The following is a 21431-nucleotide window of genomic DNA, read 5'->3' on the forward strand; positions in this document are numbered from 1 at the left end:
TCGTTTGAATGTTGTTTGGTTTGAAAATTTTTCCAAGTGTTTAACTTGGTTTTATGTTGTATCTTTCAGGCTTCGAATGTGCTGTTTGATCCACTACATAACAGTTGTTGTGTTTACGATAAAGAGATACCAAAGATGGCTGGATTCACAGGGATTCTAGAGTTTATGGAAAGGTTGCCGATTCAAAAAGCCTTGACGAATCAACATTTGGTTTTCAGATCACATATTGAACGCTTTTGGGAGAATGCAACATATGACGAGGAAAACAAGACAATAAATTCGATTGTGAGCTTAAACGGCCAAGATAAACCAATAATTATCACAGAGCAGCTTGTACGGGAGGTGATAAACTTTCTTGATGGTGAGAATTCTCCTACGAAGTTCCCAGAGAGGATGGTAAAAGGTTGTATGTTACGGATGGGTTACAATGGTCCATTAAACAAGGCTAATTATTTGAAAGCATGTTTTCCAAGGCTTTATAAGTTTATTATCCATTCAGTACTGCATGCTCTCAGTCACAGGAAGGGAGGTTACGATGTGATGAGGGATTATCAAATGAACATGGTGACAGCTCTCGTGTTAAACAAGAAGTATAACTTTTCAAAGATTGTGTTCCATTACATGGTAGAAAATATCACTTCGAAAAGCAAAACTTGGGTTTATCCACGATTTGTTCAAATGATGTTAGACCATGCATATCCTAATTTGAAGAGAAATGAAAAGAATGATTTGTTGGTATTGTACCACATGGATAATGAATCTTTGAAGCAATTGGATAGATATTATCCAAACCATCCAATGCCATCATCAAAAGTTGAATTCTTTGGTCTCATCAAAGATAAGAATTATCAAGATCCAGATCCAATCAATCATCAGAATTGGAGAAATGAGAAAGAAATGAAAGAGAAGAGTTATGCAGATGAATTGAAAGCTCTTGCAGGCTTCAAAGAATCTAGAAACGAGTGGTTTTTGAAAGAAGAGAAAAAGAAGAAAAGCAGGAAAGCTACTCCGAAAGTTCAAGTAGAGGAGGTTTTGTCTTCTCAACCTAAGCGAAAGCGTCAAAAGAAAACGGTTGAAACTATGCTTGTTGACGAATAAGAGGAAGAAGCTGAAGCTGAAGCAGTAGTTAATGGTTAAGGAGATATTCGTTTGTCTCCAGATTCTGCAAAGTTATTGAAAGATCTTACTAAAAATTTGATAACAGAGAAGACAGCTGGTGAAGAAGGTGATGATGTAGATAAAAGCTCATCAAGCTCGTCAGATGAAGAAATTGATGAAACAAAACGTGCAAAGAGAATTAAATCTGAGATTGAAAAAGAGAAACAACTTAAAAGAAAGAGAAAAGAGGATAAAGATGATGAACTATACAATCCATCCCCAGAGCATGTTATTGAATCTCAAATACCTCCTTCATCAGGTGGTAGGAAGAAGCAATCTGCTAGAAAAAGAGTGGTTACTCCAAGGGCAGCAAAGAGTTTGAAAGTTCTGTTGAAGAAGAAACCAGTTCAAAAACCAAGTAAACCACCATCACCTCCACCAGAACCTCAACATCAACCATCACCAATTCATTCACCACTTCATCAATCACCACCAAGACAACTTACACCACCAATCCAATCACCACCACATCTATCACCACCACATTTTTCACCACCACATCAAACACCAATCCAAGAACAACCTGTTGTTACATCACAACAAATTTTTCAAACCCTCAATCCACACAACCACTTATCCAAACAACTCCTGGATCTTCTGGATTCAGAAATTTTCCAAATATCCCTATGAATGTGAATATTGGTCTTGATGATATTAGAGATTTTGACTTTGCAAATAATGAGCAAGTAAGGAGATTGGAAAAGAAAGTTGAAGACGTTTTGGTTGAAAACAAAAGGTTGGTTGATCGTGAGAAGAAATTGGAAAAGCGTGTTAAGTCTGTGGAAGCTGAAAATTCTTCATTGTTAAAGAAAGTTGAAACTGATCAGACAGAGGTTGATATTCTGAAAGTCAAAGTTGCAGAGTTGGAAGAAGAGAAAGCTTGCAGAGATGAGCAGAACAAGTACTTTGAGTTAAAGAACAAAGAGTTGGAAGCTGCTAAAGCAATGAAAGAACACGAGATATACATGATGAATAAAATGTTAGAAAACTTGCTTGGAAAGTCTGTTGAGCAGAGATTTGAAGAGATTGAAGTTGAAGAAGTTCGAGCTCGACGTCAAGCTGAAATTGATGCTCAGATAAAAAAATAAAGGAAAGGGTGTTGAAGGTGTTAGTGAAATTGCTGAAAGATCAATTGTTCCATCTTCTATTTCTGAATCACCTATTCAGAATCCTCATCCAATATCTGTTGTTTCCGGTATTTTTGAAGAGGATGTGTTACTTGATGATGTTATTAATGAAGAGGATGATGTTGAAGAGGATGATAATGAAGAGGATGATGATGAAGAAAAAGCAGATGATGCAGATGATGTATTCTCTGCTAGTAGTCACAGTGATGATGATGATGACAATGGTCAGGGTGGTATTGGTATTAAAGTTACAGAAGCATCAAATGAACAAAATGTTGATGATTTTCTTCACGATGATGTGAATGAAGAACCTGAAGGTGCAGAAGGTGAGCGGGAGAACGTTGGTGATCAAAATGTTGATAAAAGAGAAAAGTTAATTTTACGTCTTGAGCCTGAAGTTGAAGAAGGAGAAATCAAGCATACATACACTATGAATGATATCATAGAGATGACGCGTATTGATGATCCTAACTTCAAGTTTGATTTTGAAGAAGAGTTGAATGCTTTTGATGTTGATGCGTGTCAGTGTATATATATTTTAGATGTATATTTTAAGCCCTTTTTACACTTTTAGCCAAGTTTTAAATTTATAAAACACGATATTTACTAACACTAAACACACATATGGGCAAGTGCACCATCGTGGACGTAGTATAGTGTTGGTAAGATACCGAGGTCGTCCAAGGACACAAGAGCTTTTAGTACCGGTTTATCCTCAACGTCTAATCAAATCAAAATGTTAGAAAAAGATTTTAACTAAGAAAATAAAACTAACTAAAATGCTGAAAATAAAATAAAAATAAAAACAGATAAACAAGATGAATCACTTGGATCCGACTCGTGTGTTAGTGTAACCTTTGATTATTTTCACACTTTTGCACTTGTTTAAGAGATTATCTTAGTTATTGTAGTAGGCCCCTCTTTTGAAGGCGACGTTACCCTCAACCCAGTAGTTTGAGTCAGCAAGGATACAATCCTAAAGGGTCGGATTATTGAAAGAAAATTAATTAAGTTATTAATGCATAATGTGGTAGGCCCCTCTTTTGAAGGCGACGTTACCCTCAGCTAAGTAGTCTGAGTCAGCAGGGATACAGTCCTAAGTAGCTGGGTTAAAGTTTTAATAGTAGTTTAACTTATGAGGGGATCAAAGAGTTTGGACCTCCGCCATCTAATACCTTTGGGTATTGAAGGATGTCCTACTAAATATGACCCAGGTCCTTTGCAGGATCTATACACTGAACGATGGCAAGACTCTTATCAAACCGTTCCCTTAACCCCCGACCAGGTAGCCAACATACCTCCATATAGACCGTGGAGATATGAATGGTGAAAATCTTTTATTTTATATAGACAGTAAAATAATGCCAAGACACCATGGACAAACGATAAGGAAGAATCAACTTCAACATAAGAAACTAGTAATTAAAGTCATTAATACAAATCAATTAAAAAGTGCAAAAGATTAAAAATAAAAAGTATTAAACTAAACACTCATCTTCACCAAGTGATGTAAGAGACTTAGGCAAACATGGCCTTTGATTGTCAAGAAATCTTACGATTAATCTTGGATCCCGAGACGACTCACACAATTTATGATGGACAATGGATGATGGTGGTGGATGATGGTGTTATGGTGGTGGTGGGTGGTGGGTGAAGTGTGAGAGAGATGGTGTGCCAAGGGATGAGTTGAAATGGCTCCAAACACTCTTATTTATAGGCTGAACAGAAGCTCGGGCACGGCCCCGTGCCCGCTGGGCACGGCCCTGTGCCTGCTGGGCACGGCCCCGTGCCCGCTGGGCACGGCCCCGTGTCCATCCTCGTCTCTCTCTTCATTAATTGTAATTCACAATTACAATAAATGCGCCTGCAGGAAGTTAACCACGCCCCCATGTCTGCTGGGCACGGCCCCGTGGTGGGCAGTAGAAGCTTCTATAGGTTTTTCTTTTCTGCTGCTACTTGGGCACGGCCCCGTGCTCGCTGAGTACTGGGCGTGTTCAGTCTTCTATTTTCTTAGTTTTGCTTGGGAAGATGCTGTCGAAGGGTTGGGCATTCCACTTTTGTTCCTTTTCTTGTATTTATGTTAGATTTTGCTGTTTTTTTGCTTTTTTTGTTAATTTGAGCTCATTTAATCCTGAAAATACAAAAGGAAGACAAAAACACACTTTTTCCAACATTAGTACTAAAAAAGGGTTAGTTTTATGCCACAATTGATATAATTTATATGTTGCATTTTGTGCATATCAAATACCCCCACACTTGAATCTTTGCTTGTCCTCAAGCAAAACTCTTTATAATGTGGCTTTATTCACTCCCAAATGGAATGGGTAGAAGAGAAGGTTTTTGGGCTTGTCATAGAGTGTCGGGATTTCCAAGATTCTTTATTGAGGTTTTATTTTTATCTATTTACAATCCTATTCGGCATGATTTGTTAAGAAGGTTTCTTAAGATAAATTACTTATTAGGGCATAACAACCTTTTTTTTAAAATCTCATTTATATACAAGTTCACATATCTCACGGGGGATCACTCAACACTCGGCCGAAGGTGTATTTTTAGTGAATCACTCGAGAGCGGTATGGAACTTACTCCTACCATAAGCTTGCCAAACAATCACTCCTCCTCCTTTTTAACTATATACCTTTGTAAATATCAAGAGGACTTTATGGGTGAAGGGTTAGGCTTGGGCTAAAGGTGGGTGGTTGGGTTAGTGGTTAGTAAAAAGGGCGAAAGGCGTAACAAACGTCGGTTTGAAAGACTTTTATTTTTTTTCATATTTTTATTTTATTTTGATGAATTGTTCAAAGAAAGTTATTTTTGATAAACTTTGTTTGTTTATTTGGTTTCATCAAAATATATAAAAATATAGATTTTTTTTTTGAAGAAGTCATAAGAGAACCGAACGTTGTTTACTTAAAAAAAATTAAAAATAAAAAGGTTTAGGTGGGTAAAAAGGGTTGTTTTGGGTTAAGAAATGAAAAGGTTTAGGCTCAAAGGGGTTAACTAGGGGGATTTTGGGTAGGTGGAAAAAAATGAAAAATAATGGTATAGAATGAAAAAGGGTTAGTCCTAATGCCTCTATCATTTACTTACTCGGGTTTAAGTTGGTAAGGACCGGGAATGTATTGTTGTGGCAAGTTCTAGAGCCGTACGAACCAAGCGGCTATTCACACAAGAAACGAAAAATGAGCATTTAGTGTAAAGATATATATTTGTATGCTCGTTAAAGGCTCAAAACTCACTTTTGTGGGAAAAGGGTTTTTTATGTGATCAAGTATATATAATTAAATTTTAACTAAGTTTGTCATGCCTTTTCATAATTTTCTTATGTTGGTTCTTTTTATCACGACGTTATCGGTTGTAAACTTGTAAAAATATAACCTTGTTAAGACTTGAATTCCCAACTTAAACTTAGACAAGTAAAAAAAATGAAAATTTTGGAAAAAATTTGGGGGGATTAGCGGTTCCAATAGAGTTTTGTGTAAGGCTTGTTATTAGGACTTGCAAAATTCAAGGTTTAAGCATCCCCCCCACACTTAAATTACACATTGTCCTCAATGTGTCCCAAAGAAAAAAGTTTTTAGGTTGATTGAATGTGTAAAATGGTGTTAAAAGCAAAATTTTATGTTACTGGCAGTCTGGACACGGCCCCGTGGGGACCGGGCACGGACCCGTGTTCAGGTGCCAGTAACTAAAATTAAAAAAAAAAGAAATAGAAGCCTGGACACGGGGGCGTGTTCAGCGAACACGGCCCGTGTCCAGTTACCTGAACTGGGCGAATTGCTGTAGACTGTGCAGCACGGGGCCGTGTTGGGTGAACACGGCCCGTGCTGAGCCTACTGTAATGGAGAGATTGTTGTCGGATGGCCCTGTTTTCGTGCATGGAGCTATGTTTCTCATTTCCCTTATTATCCTTGACCATCCCGAGTGTGTTTTATTTCTGCAAATTAAAACTAAAAGACTAAACTAAACTAAGGATAGTTCCGCAGAATGCCTCCGTGGTGCGCCACGTTTATAAGGGTCCTTGGCTAGACCCAAGGTGAGGTTATATGTTTTCCGAGCGGGATGTTTTGCATCCCATGTTGCACCGTCGGAGAGCATCATCCAAACTCGAGTCAATAACCTTCATGTAATTGACCGGGTCATCGTCCTCTATTCTCTTCCCAACCCCGAACTTCACTTCCTTATCCCCATATTTTAAAGTGAGTGTTCCGTCATTCATGTCTACCACTGCTTGTGCGGTGGCTAGAAATGGCCTCCCTAGTATGAGGGGGACTTTGGTGTCTTCTTCCATATCAAGTATGACAAAGTCGGCCGGGTAGACGAAATTGTCGACTTTGACTAGTAGATTTTCGGCGACACCTTGCGGGAATTTGACGGATCGATCAGCAAGTTGTATACTCATCTTTGTAGGACTCGTTTTTCCTAAGCCGAGTCTTTTGAACATTGATGCGGGCATGAGGTTAATGCTAGCCTCAAAGTCAGCTAGTGCATTACGAATGGGGGAGTCCCCAATCGAGCAAGGAATTGTGAAGCTTCCATGATCAATCTTCTTTTGGGGGAGTCTGTTGAGTACGAGGGCGGAGCATTCTTCGCCTAAGTTAACTAATTGCAATGATTCAATTTTCCTTTTATGAGTGAGGAAGTCCCTCATGAATTTTGAGTATTTAGGCATTTGGGTTAGGACGTCAATGAAAGGAATGTTGACATGCAATTGTTTTAGTAGACTTTCGAATTTTGCGAATTGCTCATTGGTCTTTTGACGGATTAACCTACCGGGGTACGGAACCGGAGGAGCCTTGGTGGGCTCTGGTGATGGAGGAGAAACCTTCTCTTGTTGGGGCGGTGGGCCTTCCGCGGGACCCACGGTACGGTTCCGTAACGTTATGAGATGAACTTGTGCTTTTGGGTTTGTTTCGGTATTACTTGGTAACGCGCCTTGCGGTCTCTCGGAGAAATTTTGGGCTAGTTGATTTATTTGTTTTTCGATGTTTTGTATACTAGCTTGTTGATTTCTAAAATTTGATTCTAATTGTAGAAACCTATCCGAGTTTTTCTTTTCAGTGTCGGAGATGAGGCGAGATATAGTATCTTCAAGCCTTTCTCGTTCACCTTGTTGTGGAGGGAAATTTTGTGACTCATTTCTTGGTTGTTGAAAGTTTGTTCGTTGGTTTAGGCTTTGTTGGTTACTACTATTGCCGGGCTCTCTCCACCCAAGGTTAGGGTGGTTACGCCATCCTTGGTTGTAGGTGCCCGTTGGAGGACCCGACGGCCTAGGTCTATTATCAATGTAGTTTACCGATTCTGGTTGATCATCTGTTTCTTTCATACAACTCCAATTTTCATGTGGCCCACCACACCCTTCACAATCCATAACCGAGACTGTTTTTGTCATTTCTAACTTTTTAATTTTAGAAGAAAGGGCCTCGATTTGGGTTTGTAAAGAAGTGCTTTCATCAACCTTATGGGCACCCGGGGCAATAGATTTATTGCCTCGGGGAGTGTGCCACTAGAAATTGGTTTGAGCAATTTCCTTAATTTGATTATATATTTCATGCGGGCGACGATTACCTAAAAGTCCCCCGGAGCTAGAGTCAAGTGTTTGTCTAGTATGTGGCAATAATCCATTATAGAAAGTGGATACTTGTTGCCACACCGCAAGACCGTGATGGGGACACTTTCGTAATAGCTCCTTGAACCTTTCCCAAGTTTCATATAAGGATTCCCCCTCCTCTTGCGAGTATGTATTAATTTCAGTCATTAATTTAGCTGTTTTAGCGGGAGGGAAATACTTATATAGAAATTTTTGGGCTAGTTCATCCCAGGTGTTTACCGAACCAATTGGGAGGGCGTTAAGCTAAGCTTTTGCTCGGTCTTTTAGTGAAAATGGAAACATTCGAAGGCGGATGGCGTCATTTGATGCTCCATTGATCCGAAAGGTATCACATATTTATAAGAAATTAGTAATATGTAGATGGGGATCCTCGTCCGCAAGCCCATGAAAAGTTGCAGAGTTTTGAAGCATCTGTATCAAATGTGGCCGAAGTTCGAAGTTATTGGCTTCGACATTCGGTGCATTGATAGCGGCGCCGAGATTACCTACGGTGGGTCGTAGGTAATCCATGAGGGTACGTTGGTCCGCCATTAGAAGTGGGTCCCCCGAAACCTTCTCTTGGTTTTGAGCTTTTAGTCTTTTTTCTGAGAAAGCGTTCGGGTTCTTCTAGAGGTTCTTTTATGTTTTTATTAGAACTGGAGCTCATACACTACGTAGAGATGGCGCCTGGTTCCAAGTACTGCAACAAAAACAAAAAAGAATGTTGGTCAGAAAGTTCACCACGGCCCCGTGCTCAGTGAACACGGCCCGTGGTCGGAGTTACAATGATTGTTTTCCGGATCCCTGTTACTGGAAAGTTGGACACAGCCCCGTGTTGCACCGACACGGCCCCGTGGTCAGCCTTCTGTAACTCGGAAAATTAAAAACTGCCAGTAACACTGCTGGGCACGTGTTGATGCAGATTTTGTGTCCGATGCTTGTCGAATAGATTAGTTTTATTTTATGCTGAAATTGTAATAGTTAGTGAAACGGTCAAACGAACGTGTATAGACCCGCTCGTTTGAAGTGGTCAAACGAGAGGGTTGTTGGTTTGACTGTGTGTGTGTTGCTAGACAAAGTTGCTGTGTTGTTATTGGTGTCGAAGGATAAGGCATCGAAGGATTATGAATATCCTTCGATGAGCTCGAAAGATACCCATCGAAGGATGGACCTCGAAGGATATCATTCGAGGTATGTGTGTATCTTTCGAAGACTGTCTGATCGAAGGATGATGTTTCGACCAGTCAGTCTGATCCTTCGACCTGCAGCCTGTGTTTTGGTATAAATACCAACACTTTGTCATTTGCAACACAAGAGTGAGAGCACAAGTGTGTGCTAGAGAGTGAATGGAGGTTTGAGTCCTCACCGGGAGAAATCACCACTTGATTTCTCCCTGGATGTATACTTCTTTGGTATTAGTTCGGTTTCCATGTAATCGGGCCGACTTGTAATGTTTACTACCGGATTAATACAAAAGTTGTTTGTTTATCATCTCTTTATCTCTTCCATCTATGAACATAAACATGAAAATCACGGATTGGATCCCGATACACGGACCTACAATTGGTATCAGAGCCATGGTGCCCGATTTAGTAAAACTAACCGTTTACTAAGTCACATGTGCTCTAGATCTGTGATTTTTGTGGGTTTTTGTTCAAGATGTAAAAATGGTGAAAATGAGAAAAACTCAGATCTGAACCCGAATATTCAGATCTGTGATAAAACGAGTGTTGGGTTTTATGTTTTTCTCCTAAATCTTCAAGTTTTCTTCATCAAAATTCGTGTACAAACGTTTTCATTGAATCTGCAAATTTACCCAGATGTCTGTGTTCTTGATGTTCTTCACATCTTCATGTGTTGAAAGATGTGAAGAACTTCGAAAGGTCTGCCATTCATTCGAAGGGTCAACCCAACTAACTTCGAAAGATCATTCTTGCTTCGAAGGGTCAAATTCAGATCTGACAGCAGCTGATGTGTGTCAGATTCAGATCTGACATGTGCCAGAAAAGTCAATCTCACAACCTTCGAAAGATTATTCTTTTCTCGAAGGATTATCTCACATACCTCGAAAGATCAAATCTGTTCGAAAGACAGAAACTGATCTGTGAAACATCCTTCGAGACCGAAAGATATGTGCTCGAAACCCCCAACCACTTCGAAGGATGTTTAAATAAATAAAAAAAAGGCGGTTGTTGACTTTTGATGAGATGTGATTGGGCAAAATGAAGTAGTGGGGCGGTGATCAAACTGGGATTGGGCGGTCAACAATTATCAATGAACCTTTGACTTTAGTGGGTGGCAACACACATCAACCTTTTGTGTTTGCTGTGCACCGCCAAAGTAAAGGATAAAGACATGTCATGATGGTTGTTGTTATCAAGGGGGTCAGACATGTCATGATGGTTGTCGGCTGTGATGTTGTCAATTTAAGGAATTCAAATGGGCAGTGCACATCAACAAACAATCTAATTTGATTGGATTATTGGGGCGGTGTATTGGGCCAATTAAACAATAAACAATAATTGAAACACATGGGCCGCATGGAATGGAATTTGGGTGGTGGACAGTTTGTTTATAAAATTTGCATTTTAATGTTTAATTGGTTTAGGCAAACTGCTCATTGATTGGGCCTACAAGAACTAAGAGTGGGGTCGGGTATTTGCGGAATTGATCTGAATCGTGTTCCTAATATCAAGGTCATATGGATTTTGGGAGCGCGCGGAATGATTCGGAACGATGAAAACAGAAGATGATGAAAGCTTGATATTTGAAAAGTGTGGGGTAGTCACGGTTACCGATGCAATGTCAAAGATGGTAACGCGACTATTATGGGCCAAAAACAACACGGTATGTTCGCTTCCGCACATCAGTATTTATGATTGTTACCGGTTATTCGGAAATGTTCGAAAGGATTTTGTTTATTGTCATATTCTCGCATTTGAAGACGAACGTATGAACCTGGAACGTCTATACCGATCCTAACGAGTTCACAAAGTCTTTGGAGGGATACAAGTCGGATCCTACGGGGTACTAGGCGAAATTTCTTTATCAACTAGAATATGCAACGAAGAAATCTTTTTGTTTATTGTCATATTCTCGCATTTGGTAACGAATGAATGAACCTAGAATGTCAATACCGGTCCTAACGAGTTCACAAATTCTTTGGAGGGATACAATTCAGATCCTACGGGGTACCAGGGGACGTTCTTATTCAACTAGATTATGCAAAGAAGAAAGTCATGTTCGTGAATTTTCGGAACCGAGAACATTCAATGAAGATTGATGACAGTTCTGCTCAGTGGAGGGAATTGGTGAACATTTGACGACAGTTTCTTTGAAGTGGAAAGAATCTGTTAAGGTTTAGAGATTTTACCAAAGAAATGGGGGGATAAAAATTTTCATTTGTTGAATTTCTTCGGTAAATTTCTAAACGCAATCACAGGTGGTAGAGTTTGTGATTTTTCTGGTGATACAAGCGGTTCGGAGTGGAATGTTTTGCACAGACACATATTTGATAGATTGCCGGGGGTTCTGAGATATTCGGGGTTTATGTTCATAGATGTTATGCTTATTCAAAACACACATTCAGACAACAATGATCAAACAAAACAACATAACATCCACAACAGATATAGTAGCAATACATAATCCCAACAACACTGAATCATAGTCTAAACATTCAAAATTTCATGAATAAAAATAAGAACATTAAAGAATGAATCAGAATCAGTGATATGATTATGAAGTTTTATTTTGATGTTCGTTAATAGATTAAAGCATAACATCCTACCAAGATAATGTTATTAACCCCCGACCAGGTAGCCAACATACCTCCATATAGACTGTGGAGATATGAATGGTGAAAATCTTTTATTTTATATAGACAGTAAAATAATGCCAAGACACCACGGACAAACGATAAGGAAGAATCACCTTCAACATAAGAAACTAGTAATTAAAGTCATTAATAGAAAACCAATTAAAAAGTGCAAAAGATTAAAAATAAAAAGTATTACACTAAACACTCGTCTTCACCAAGTGATGTAAGAGACTTAGGCAAACATGGCCTTTGATTGTCAAGAACTCTTACGATCAATCTTGGATCCCGAGACGACTCACACACCCTATGATGGACAATGGATGATGGTGGTGGATGATGGTGTTATGGTGGTGGTGGGTGGTGGGTGAAGTGTGAGAGAGGTGGTGTGCCAAGGGATGAGTTGAAATGGCCCCAAACACTCCTATTTATAGGCTGAACAGAAGCTCGGGCACGGCCCCGTGCCCGCTGGTCACGGCCCCGTGTCCATCCTCGTCTCTCTCTTCATTATTTGTAATTCGCAATTACAATAAATGCGCCTGCAGGAAGTTGACCATGCCCCCGTGTCCGCTGGGCACAGCCCCGTGGTGGGCAGTAGAAGCTTCTATAGGTTTGTCTTTTCTGCTGCTACTTGGGCACGGCCCCGTGCTTGCTGAGCACGGGGCGTGTTCAGTCTTCTGTTTTCTTAGTTTTGCTTGGGAAGATGCTGTCGAGGGGTCGGGCATTCCACTTTTGTTCCTTTTCTTGTATTTATGTTAGATTTTGCTGTCTTTTTGCTTCTTTTGTTAATTTGAGCTCATTTAATCATGAAAATACAAAAGGAAGACAAAAGCACACTTTTTCCAACATTAGTACTAAAAAAGGGTTAGTTTTATGCCACAATTGATATAATTTATATGTTGCATTTTGTGCATATCAATGTGAATCAACAACCCGAGTATTAGTACAAGTATGTTGATGAAGCTGATAACTATGATAGGGTTGAGGTTGAGGATTGTACTGATGAAGAAAGTGTGAATGAAGACACTTCAAACTTTCGAACTCTGGTTGAATTTTTTAGTCAAGAGAACGTCGAAAAGTTGAGAAGAAAAGTTTCTGAATATCTGAAAGATAAAAACTTTGATGGTACAGTAAAAGATGCACAAAAGGAAGAAATGGTTCAGAAAGTGTAATGAATGAAAGTTTAAGTGGCCATTGAAGTTTTATAAAAGAGATAGGGATGTGTCACTAGGGGATATCATCAGTTGGGGATTCTTGCCTCAAGTGAATGTGTATGCTATTCGAAGAGAATTTAGAGTGCAGTATTTTGAGTATATCCAGGACATCATGTCACTACCTTGGTGGGATGTTGAAGAGTTATTGAAAGTTAGAACTCTGGATTATCCTTTTCAAAAGCATGATGTACCCATCTGGGGTCTGATGAAGTTTGAAGCTTTTAGAGGATTCAAGCACTCGAAACCTCATTACCCGAAGAAAGTGAAGAGGGTAGATCTAGTGACTGGAGTTGAAGAAACAATCTTGCATATGAAGAAACCTAGAGTGATCAAAAACATTCCGGTGCCGAAAATGGAGCAAGACTTTCATAAGGGGTTCTTGTACTGAGTATATAGCTGTTTGTCGACTGAAGCTGTGATCACCTACAAAGCTGAAAATGAAATCAGACACATCTTTGTGTATGATCCTTTGTGGTTGGTGAACTGATCAGCAAAAGATATTGAATGTTTGTTTGTCAATAAAATCGGATTTAAAGCTGAAGATAAGGACCAGGCTATGCAGTTTCAAAGGGTTGTATCCATCTGTTTCCAGAAAAGGGATCAATGCCGAAAGTCAATGGTCATCTAAATGGCGAAAGATAGAGAAAGAAGAAAAGTTGAAGGCTGAAATTGAAAGGAAAGCTCGTGAAGATAAAGACAACATGCTACGGCATACTGTGGTTCAAAGAATGGCTGCTGAGGAAAAGAAGAAGGTTGAAGAGAACGAGAAGCTTAGGAAGCTATTGCAAAAGAAGCCTAAGCCGAGGGAAGAGAAATTTAAGTCGCTGTGAAGAAAGCGCTGAAGACCAGACTGAAGACTCCGGCAATAGCCAAAGGGGAGTTTGTTGGTGCATAATGTCTATAGCCTACGTCTAAAGTCTAGGTCATGTCGGTAGCTTGTATAGGGGTCAAAATGTAATTTTATAATGTTTTTAGGTAATTTCGCACGAAGTTACTTATTATAATTTCGCACGAAATTACATAAGGTAATTTCGCATGAACTGTCAAGTGTAATTCCATGCGAAATTAGATGCCTATAAATAGGGGTGTCATGCTTCTCATTTGGTACGAAATTAGGTGAAGTGTAACGAAGTGCTGCCCAAATTTCACCGTGTAATCAAGTCTAAAATCAATGAGAAGCTTGTTTTAAGTATCATACTCTGTTTCTACTCATTTCTTACACTGATTCTAGGCTGTTTGTTTGTTTCCGCCTCTCAAACAATTCTTTGTTGACTCTGAACGACTCATTAGATCGCAAAACGATCCTTCACAGCAGCCGGTGTTTTGCTGAGCTAACACATGGCCCATCCTACGTTGCCAGATATTGTACTCGGATCTGACAAGCATAGGTGGCTTAAATAGTGTTCCGGTATTGTGAGGGTCCTGTGAGTGTTATGTCATCTTGGTTGTTTTACAGAAGTTTTTGAATAATCAACTTTTATACGTGATTACACTTTACTCTGTTTTTTAGCTGATACGAACAACTTTAGTATCAATGGATTTGAGCTGAACTTTTATGTCAAATTGATTGTTAGATCGAATTTGACTGTTCTATGCTTTGATACCAATTGTTAGGATCTGAGTTTGTTTGATTGTGTTTGTTTAATTAAGTGAACAATGAAAGAAGGTAAAACAGAGATGAATTGTAGCAAAATATTGAAGATAAACTTTATAACACAATCAAAGAAGAATAGCTTTCAGCAAACATGATTTCATTAGTCAAATGATCATATGAATTACAATGATTCCACTATGCATGCATGCACTACTAAACTCCCCCTCAGCCTGAGCTCACAGTTAGTTTGTACAAGATGAATGGTGAAAGAGAGCTAATAGAACAGTACAGGTACTGTTCTATTTATAGTAAAATCCTAACCACTGGGCATCTAATGCTGACATCACCTAGACACTGACATCTAACAGACTAACAACCTCTAAACACTGATACAAATAAAACATTGTTACAATAAACAACTGATAAGTAAAACACTGATATTGCTATCCACTGTTGATGCCCAAGCACTAATGTTGCTGATCAGTGCTTTCTTCAATGGTTGATCAGGCCTTTGAATCGGCAGTGCTTAATCTTCATCAGTTCATTGACAATCAACAGTTGTTAGGTCTTCTCAGTCTTTATTCCCAGCAGTGCTTTGATGAACAGGTGTTAAGGAGAACAGTCTTTAAGATGATCAGCTGATAGAAGCACTACCACTGGAGGGAACTTAGAACATGCAAGCTTATTGTGGATCAACTGTTGAGAACTAGTTTTGGCTTTCAGTATCATCTGTTCTTCTAGGTTTGATTACATGGGCCAACAAGAAGAACTTGAAAATATTTGTCTATCTAAAATTGAAAAGTTGCTACTTATCAACGGGAGTACAGTGAAAAATTTTGATGACATGCCAAGTGCCCCGGACAATTATGTTTCATCGTCGAACAATCGATTGTTAATGAAAGGATTATCGTATGACAGAGTAGCTCTACAAAGGGAACATGATAGTTATGTAAAGTGTTTAACTGCCGAACAGGAAAGAATATATAAAATTGTTATAAAAGCGATTGAAAAAGGTGATGGAGGTGTCTTTTTTGTATATGGTTATGGTGGAACTGGAACGTGTTTAACTGCCGAACTGGAAGACATTCACAACTGCATTACGATCAAAAGGTGAAGTTGTATTGAATGTTGCATCCAGTGGAATTGCTTCACTTTTGCTGGATGGTGGTAGAACTGCTCATTCAAGGTTTGTAATTCCAATCAACATTAATGAGGATTCAATATGTTCGATAGAGCCTAATACTGAATTAGGTGATTTAATTAAAACAACAACTTTGATTATTTGGGATGAAGCACCTTTGATTAAAAGAGCAACTTTGTTTCGAGGCTCTCGATAGAACAATGAGAGACATATCATGTTCCAGTCAATCGAACATGGAATGCAAGCCTTTTGGAGGAAAGGTCATTCTATTTGGTGGTGATTTTAGACAAATTCTTCCGGTCATCCCTAGATGTTCCAGAACCATGATAGTCAATGTTTCTTTGAATTCTTCTTATATATGGTGATACTGTCAAGTACTAAAGGTAACTGAGAATATGAGATTAAGAGTTGGATGTCAGGAAACAGATTTGAAAGAAATAAAGGAATTTGAAGAATGGATTTTAAAGCTTGGTGATGGTCTGCTTGGTGAAGAGAATGATGGTGAGGTAGATATTGAAATTCCAGATGATTTACTTATTCATGACCAAGTCAATCCTATTTCTTCTCTCATTTCATTTACATATCCGGACATGAATAAGTTTTTTTGGGATTTAACGTATTTCCATCAAAGAGCGATTCTTGCTCCAACTAATGAAGTAGTGGACTCAATAAATAAAGAGTTGTTAGAGAGTCTGCCTGGTGAAGAGAAGATTTATTTTAGTTCAGATAGTTTATGTCAATCTGAGGAAGAATCAGAGCTTAACATGGCATTGTTCCTTCTTGATGTGTTAAACAATCTTCGTTTGTCTGGTTTACCTAACCATAAATTAGTATTGAAACTTGGTGCTCCAGTGATGTTACTCAGAAATATTGATAAGGCAAATGGATTGTGTAACGGTACACGTTTACAAGTAACAAAACTCAGAAAAGTTGTGGTTGAAGCCAAAATTATCACAGGGACTAATATAGGTCACCATACTTTGATTTCAATACTGAAGATGGCACCTTCTGATAAAAGAATAGCAGCGAATATTTCTCAAAGACAATTCCCACTTTCACTGTGTTTTGCTATGACAATAAATAAAAGTCAAGGACAATCATTGGAGCGTGTTGGTTTGTATCTTCCACGTCCAGTGTTTAGTCATGGCCAACTCTATGTTGCTGTATCTAGGGTAAAAAAGCAGGAAGGGGTTGAAACTTTTGATTTGTGATAAAGAAAAACGAGTTTGTATAACCACTACCAATGTAGTTTACAAAGATGTTTTACAAAACCTATGATGATACTTAACATCTGTCAAGCTGGCAATGTCTGTTGGGGATAATGGAGGAACAATTGTTAGGAAATGTCTGTTGGAAAGCAATAGAAGTTTCTGAAAGCATCTGATACTTGCTCTACATGAAGCCTATCCTGAGAACACATGTTGCAAAAAATGTTTATATCTTGTGTTTTAGTAACAAGTTCCCAGATCTCGTTTTTAATGAGAGCACTAAATTCATTGTTTATAACATTATTCTCTTAACATCTGTTGACTTACCCTTTTAACTTCTACTGACTAACCTTTTTAACATGGGTTGACTAGCATCTATCAATGTGGCGACATCTGTTGGAGATAATGGATGACAGTTGTTAGCAAACGTCTGTTTGAAAGCAACAGAGGTTTTTAACAGTCGATACACAACAGTGGTTAGGTTATCAATATGATGGAATTCCTGTTGAATAAACCTATTGACCATTAGTTTATATTAATTTTGTATGTCTGCACTAATTATTTTTTTACTTTCTATCAAAATGTGTTAGGCATGGTTTTCTAAAAACCACCCGTGTTTGCACACGGGTCTTACCGCTAGTACTAATAATTAATGCTTAGGGTTATATGTTACAATTATTTCATTAAAACTCTTTAAACCATGTACTTAACTAGTTATTAGCCTCGCGCGCGTTGCTGCGCGCTAGTTCGAATTGTTCTCTAACCTTGTTAAATATAAAATGATAAAGACGGTAAAAAATCGCAACAAATAGAGTATAAACTTTATCAAATTATCAAAGAGACATACATAATGTTTACATTACTTTAAAAATGTCATCTTGAACCTGCTATTGTTTATTTTGTCACATATAAAATTTGAATTTCCTGTTCAATACTCAAACACACCATCACCAACATTTTTTATGTAAAGTTCATAGAATTGTGTATTAGATGAGATGGTGATTGGCCAAAATAAATATAAATAAGCATGAAATTTGAGATACAGATAAATATACTTCAACATGAAATTTGATTTCACTTTCCAACTCATCTTTAAACAAATTTAAATAAGCAAACCTAAATTTTAATAAAACAAATTAAACAAACACATGATCAAGCATGACAAATGAATACAAATTTAGATCTCTCTATAATTATTGTACCCAAGAAGCTAAAAGATTTTTCCAATCAAAATAACAAATATGCAGGAGTAAATAAGAGCAATACACATTACACGATGATGAATAAAAGGAAAACAAAAGCCAATTTCCTTATCTGCTTTCTACACCATCCAAACCCACACTTGAAACTACCACCCAACGCCCAACACCCTCTATATACATATAAAGATTTTGAAAAAAACATGAAAGAAAAAGGAGCAATAAAAGTATTTCTCTATTCTCTCATCAACTTCTTTATCGTTCTACCTACGTGGTGATATGATGATACCACTCCCATCACCGCAACGAAAGGTAAAACCGAACTCGCCACATTTCCGCCCAACTGGAACAACTCAGTCGTCAATTTCAGATTATTCGGCAGATCACCAACATCATCACGAAATCAGGTTTGGTCCGGTTTTAAAATCCACTCAAACAACCAAGAGGCTTTTTGGTCGTCAAGATCGAATTTGTAACACTATTACAGGCAAAACCTCTGGTTCCCCGTCTTTCTCTCTTTGCTCCCCACCGTAACCGTCAAAAATCTTTCCAGCAGAGATCAGTGGTGGTTATATATGGTATGAAACAGAGGCAAACGACACGGTAGTTGGCCCCCGAATGGTGTGTTTCTTTGATTTGGTTGTCAACTGTAAAGTTACGCCGGTTTGGACATCTTGAATGCTTTTCACACATCTTAAAGTTTGTCGGTTTTGTGGAACGTTTTTATTGGGCACGACGGGTTGGATACGGTGTTGGTAACCTCCAGGAAATTAATGGTGTAGATTTTGACATGTCAGTAAACGGTTTTTGCCATGTATTTGAATTAGTACAGAAACAGTGCGTTAAGATCAAATGGTTGCCTTCCAGTGAAACGTTATGATGGTGTGTGAAAGGCAACCTAAGATGGTATCCCTTTTTTTTGTATTCAAACATCTCTTTGATTCTCAACTGCCATGATGGTTTTTGAAAAGTTTTATCGGACGTTTGTTTTTAATGACTTCCAGTTGTTTAGAGTTTTGATAATTGTTGTTTATGTATATTAATTATGTGAAACGGTGTTGTATGATAGGCCGGTGCTATTAATTATGTGAAACGGTGGCAACTTTTATCTTGAAACAATTGTAAAAGGCATGTAGATGCCTTGTTATCAATAAGAAAACTTAAACGGTGTGTTTGTGTTGTGTGGACATAATGTTACAAAAGCATGTAGTTAGTTTTTGTTGTATTATATAATAATACATATAAAATGAAAGGTTCTTACTAAAATAAACTAAAGGGTGTGAATTTTAAATAAATGAGACATGACCCAAGTTGATAATTGTATAAGGGTATAATAGCATGTTTAGTGTGCGACCATTTAGGATCATATGTCAAGGACGATGTTTTCATATGTTGTTCTTGTTTTCGAATATGGCATGCCCCGTCACCATGCTCACGTTCATGACTTGTCTTTGAGAGATATATTTTTTTTCGTTTTGTTCCATTGATAAGAAAACACACAACATCCATTTCTCTACTTGATAGAAGTGTTTTCCTTTAGTTCTGAAGTTGTTTTACATTACTTTTACTTAAAAACAAAAGGTGAAACACATATAATGTATAAAGAAGCACTAATTGAATGAGTATAATATATTGTTAATTTGATCCCTCCTTATACTTTCTATATTAACAGGCTTGTTATTAGGCCAAAATAAAACCTAAGTGGAATTGTCACCCAATTAGTCTTGATTATTATTAGTGGCAAAGCTTGAGATTTTGTCACACCCCGATATTTCAACCACAAACCTGGTGGGCCCGGTGGAGAGTATCGTGACGTAAGATTAGTATCGTCATAGTCAATTATACACAGAATAGTACAGCGGAAGTCTTGGAGTAAAATTACTATTACAAACTAAATGTTCGAAGTTCGAAATAATAAATACAAAACGACTTATAAAGTAAAGATCCACAGGCGGATTATAAAATGTACAAAAATGACTTCAACAGACTAATAGGCTTATGCAAATGAGTTGCAAATTCCTCTTCTAGCAATACCGAGCAGCTTCCAGCCTATTTACGTATTGTACCTTTAGCTTAGTCTTTTGAAAATACGTCAGTTTTCACTGGTAAATACAATCAACCGACACATTTTGAAAGTATTTTCAAAATTTATTTAAGTGCATAAGGCACAACTTTTATAAATAACTTGGGACAATTCAAAATGATCTTGTATCAGTTTTACATGTTTGTCAATACATATGGGGCCTAGTTTAGAAACCGAGACATGATTAACCGACACACCACTTATAAACCCACAAAGGAGTTATCCCCAACTTGTGGGTAAGAAAACATTTTTAATATAGCATTAAGCATCTGTTGGGTGTATGCCTACACCCCGTGCTTGGTCGTGGCCATTAGTAACTTAAATGAGCCGAGGATATCTAGGACATGGTCGCGTTAACCCCCAATGTTTAAGTTATCAAACAAAACAGATTAAAACGGATTATGTAGATTTTTAGCAACAATTTGGCATATGATCCCATACCCGACCAAGCGGTAATAATTTACCATATCCCAAGCCCGTATAGGGAAAATAGGTTAAAAGTATTTACCTGAGCTAATACTCGATACAAGTGCAAGATTTAAAGTAACTCAGGCATATTCAATTAAATAAGCGTAGGTAACAATTTACTGGGAGGCTCTAGTCTGGAATGATGGTATGAAACCAATTAGAATGCTAACGGGTCTTATTTAAGTCGTAGACTTAGACCGACTAGCTTAAAGTATTAAAAACGGTACGATAGGCTCGATTAAGTGATGACCTAAATAGAATGTAGTTTAAACTCAAAAAGTATTAAGACTTGTATAATATGGGTAAACTATTAACATTCTGGAAATTGAGATAAAAATGATAAGGTTAAACCCGTTTCCGTAAACTAGTTACATAAGTCTAACCGTACGCGTATAAGCAATAACGGGTAACCGGATGAGTCATGAACAAGTTCCATATGCCATTATACTTTAAACAAGTTATAATATCAGTAGGATATTCACTTGTATGCCCGTTAAGGTTTTAAAATCAAATTAAGCATCATAAGGGCGTTTTGGTCATTTAGCGACGTATAAAAAGGCGACGTATAAAAAGGAACTTGCATATAAACTGATGTTATGATCATAAACATTCTGAAAAAATAATTAATTTGTAATATAATATCAATAGTATATCAAATATATATATGTTTTATAGTTTAAGACCAAATTATGCACCGTATGGGCATTTTGGTCATTTCTCACATAGTTTGAAAGCTTATTTGGGATTCTGAGTTTATAACATGTACCTACTATAAAAATATTTTAAATAAGTTATAAAATCAGTAGGTAACAAGTATTGGTTGGTAAATATG

At 37.9% G+C, this 21431-nt stretch overlaps 1 protein-coding gene and 1 non-coding gene across 2 annotated transcripts; both read left to right on the forward strand.

Moving 5' to 3' along the window:
* The first annotated feature begins 7942 nt into the window (after positions 1-7942).
* LOC118482521 lies at positions 7943-8049 on the forward strand. Its single transcript, XR_004868555.1, has one exon. It is a non-coding gene; the product is annotated as a small nucleolar RNA R71 (small nucleolar RNA).
* A 7987-nt stretch (positions 8050-16036) lies between these two features.
* On the forward strand, positions 16037-16852 carry LOC110875767 (ATP-dependent DNA helicase PIF1-like). Its single transcript, XM_022123970.1, has one exon. The coding sequence runs from the start codon at positions 16037-16039 to the stop codon at positions 16850-16852; it is 816 nt and encodes a 271-aa protein (XP_021979662.1).
* The last annotated feature ends 4579 nt before the right edge of the window (positions 16853-21431 follow it).

Source organism: Helianthus annuus, chromosome 9 (assembly GCF_002127325.2).
Source record: "Helianthus annuus cultivar XRQ/B chromosome 9, HanXRQr2.0-SUNRISE, whole genome shotgun sequence".
NCBI classification, from domain to species: Eukaryota; Viridiplantae; Streptophyta; class Magnoliopsida; order Asterales; family Asteraceae; genus Helianthus; species Helianthus annuus.

What these genes read in the sequence shown, in the direction of transcription:
- LOC110875767 (XM_022123970.1), top strand. Translation starts at nt 16,037, where the DNA reads ATGAGATTAAGAGTTGGATGTCAGGAAACAGATTTGAAAGAAATAAAG.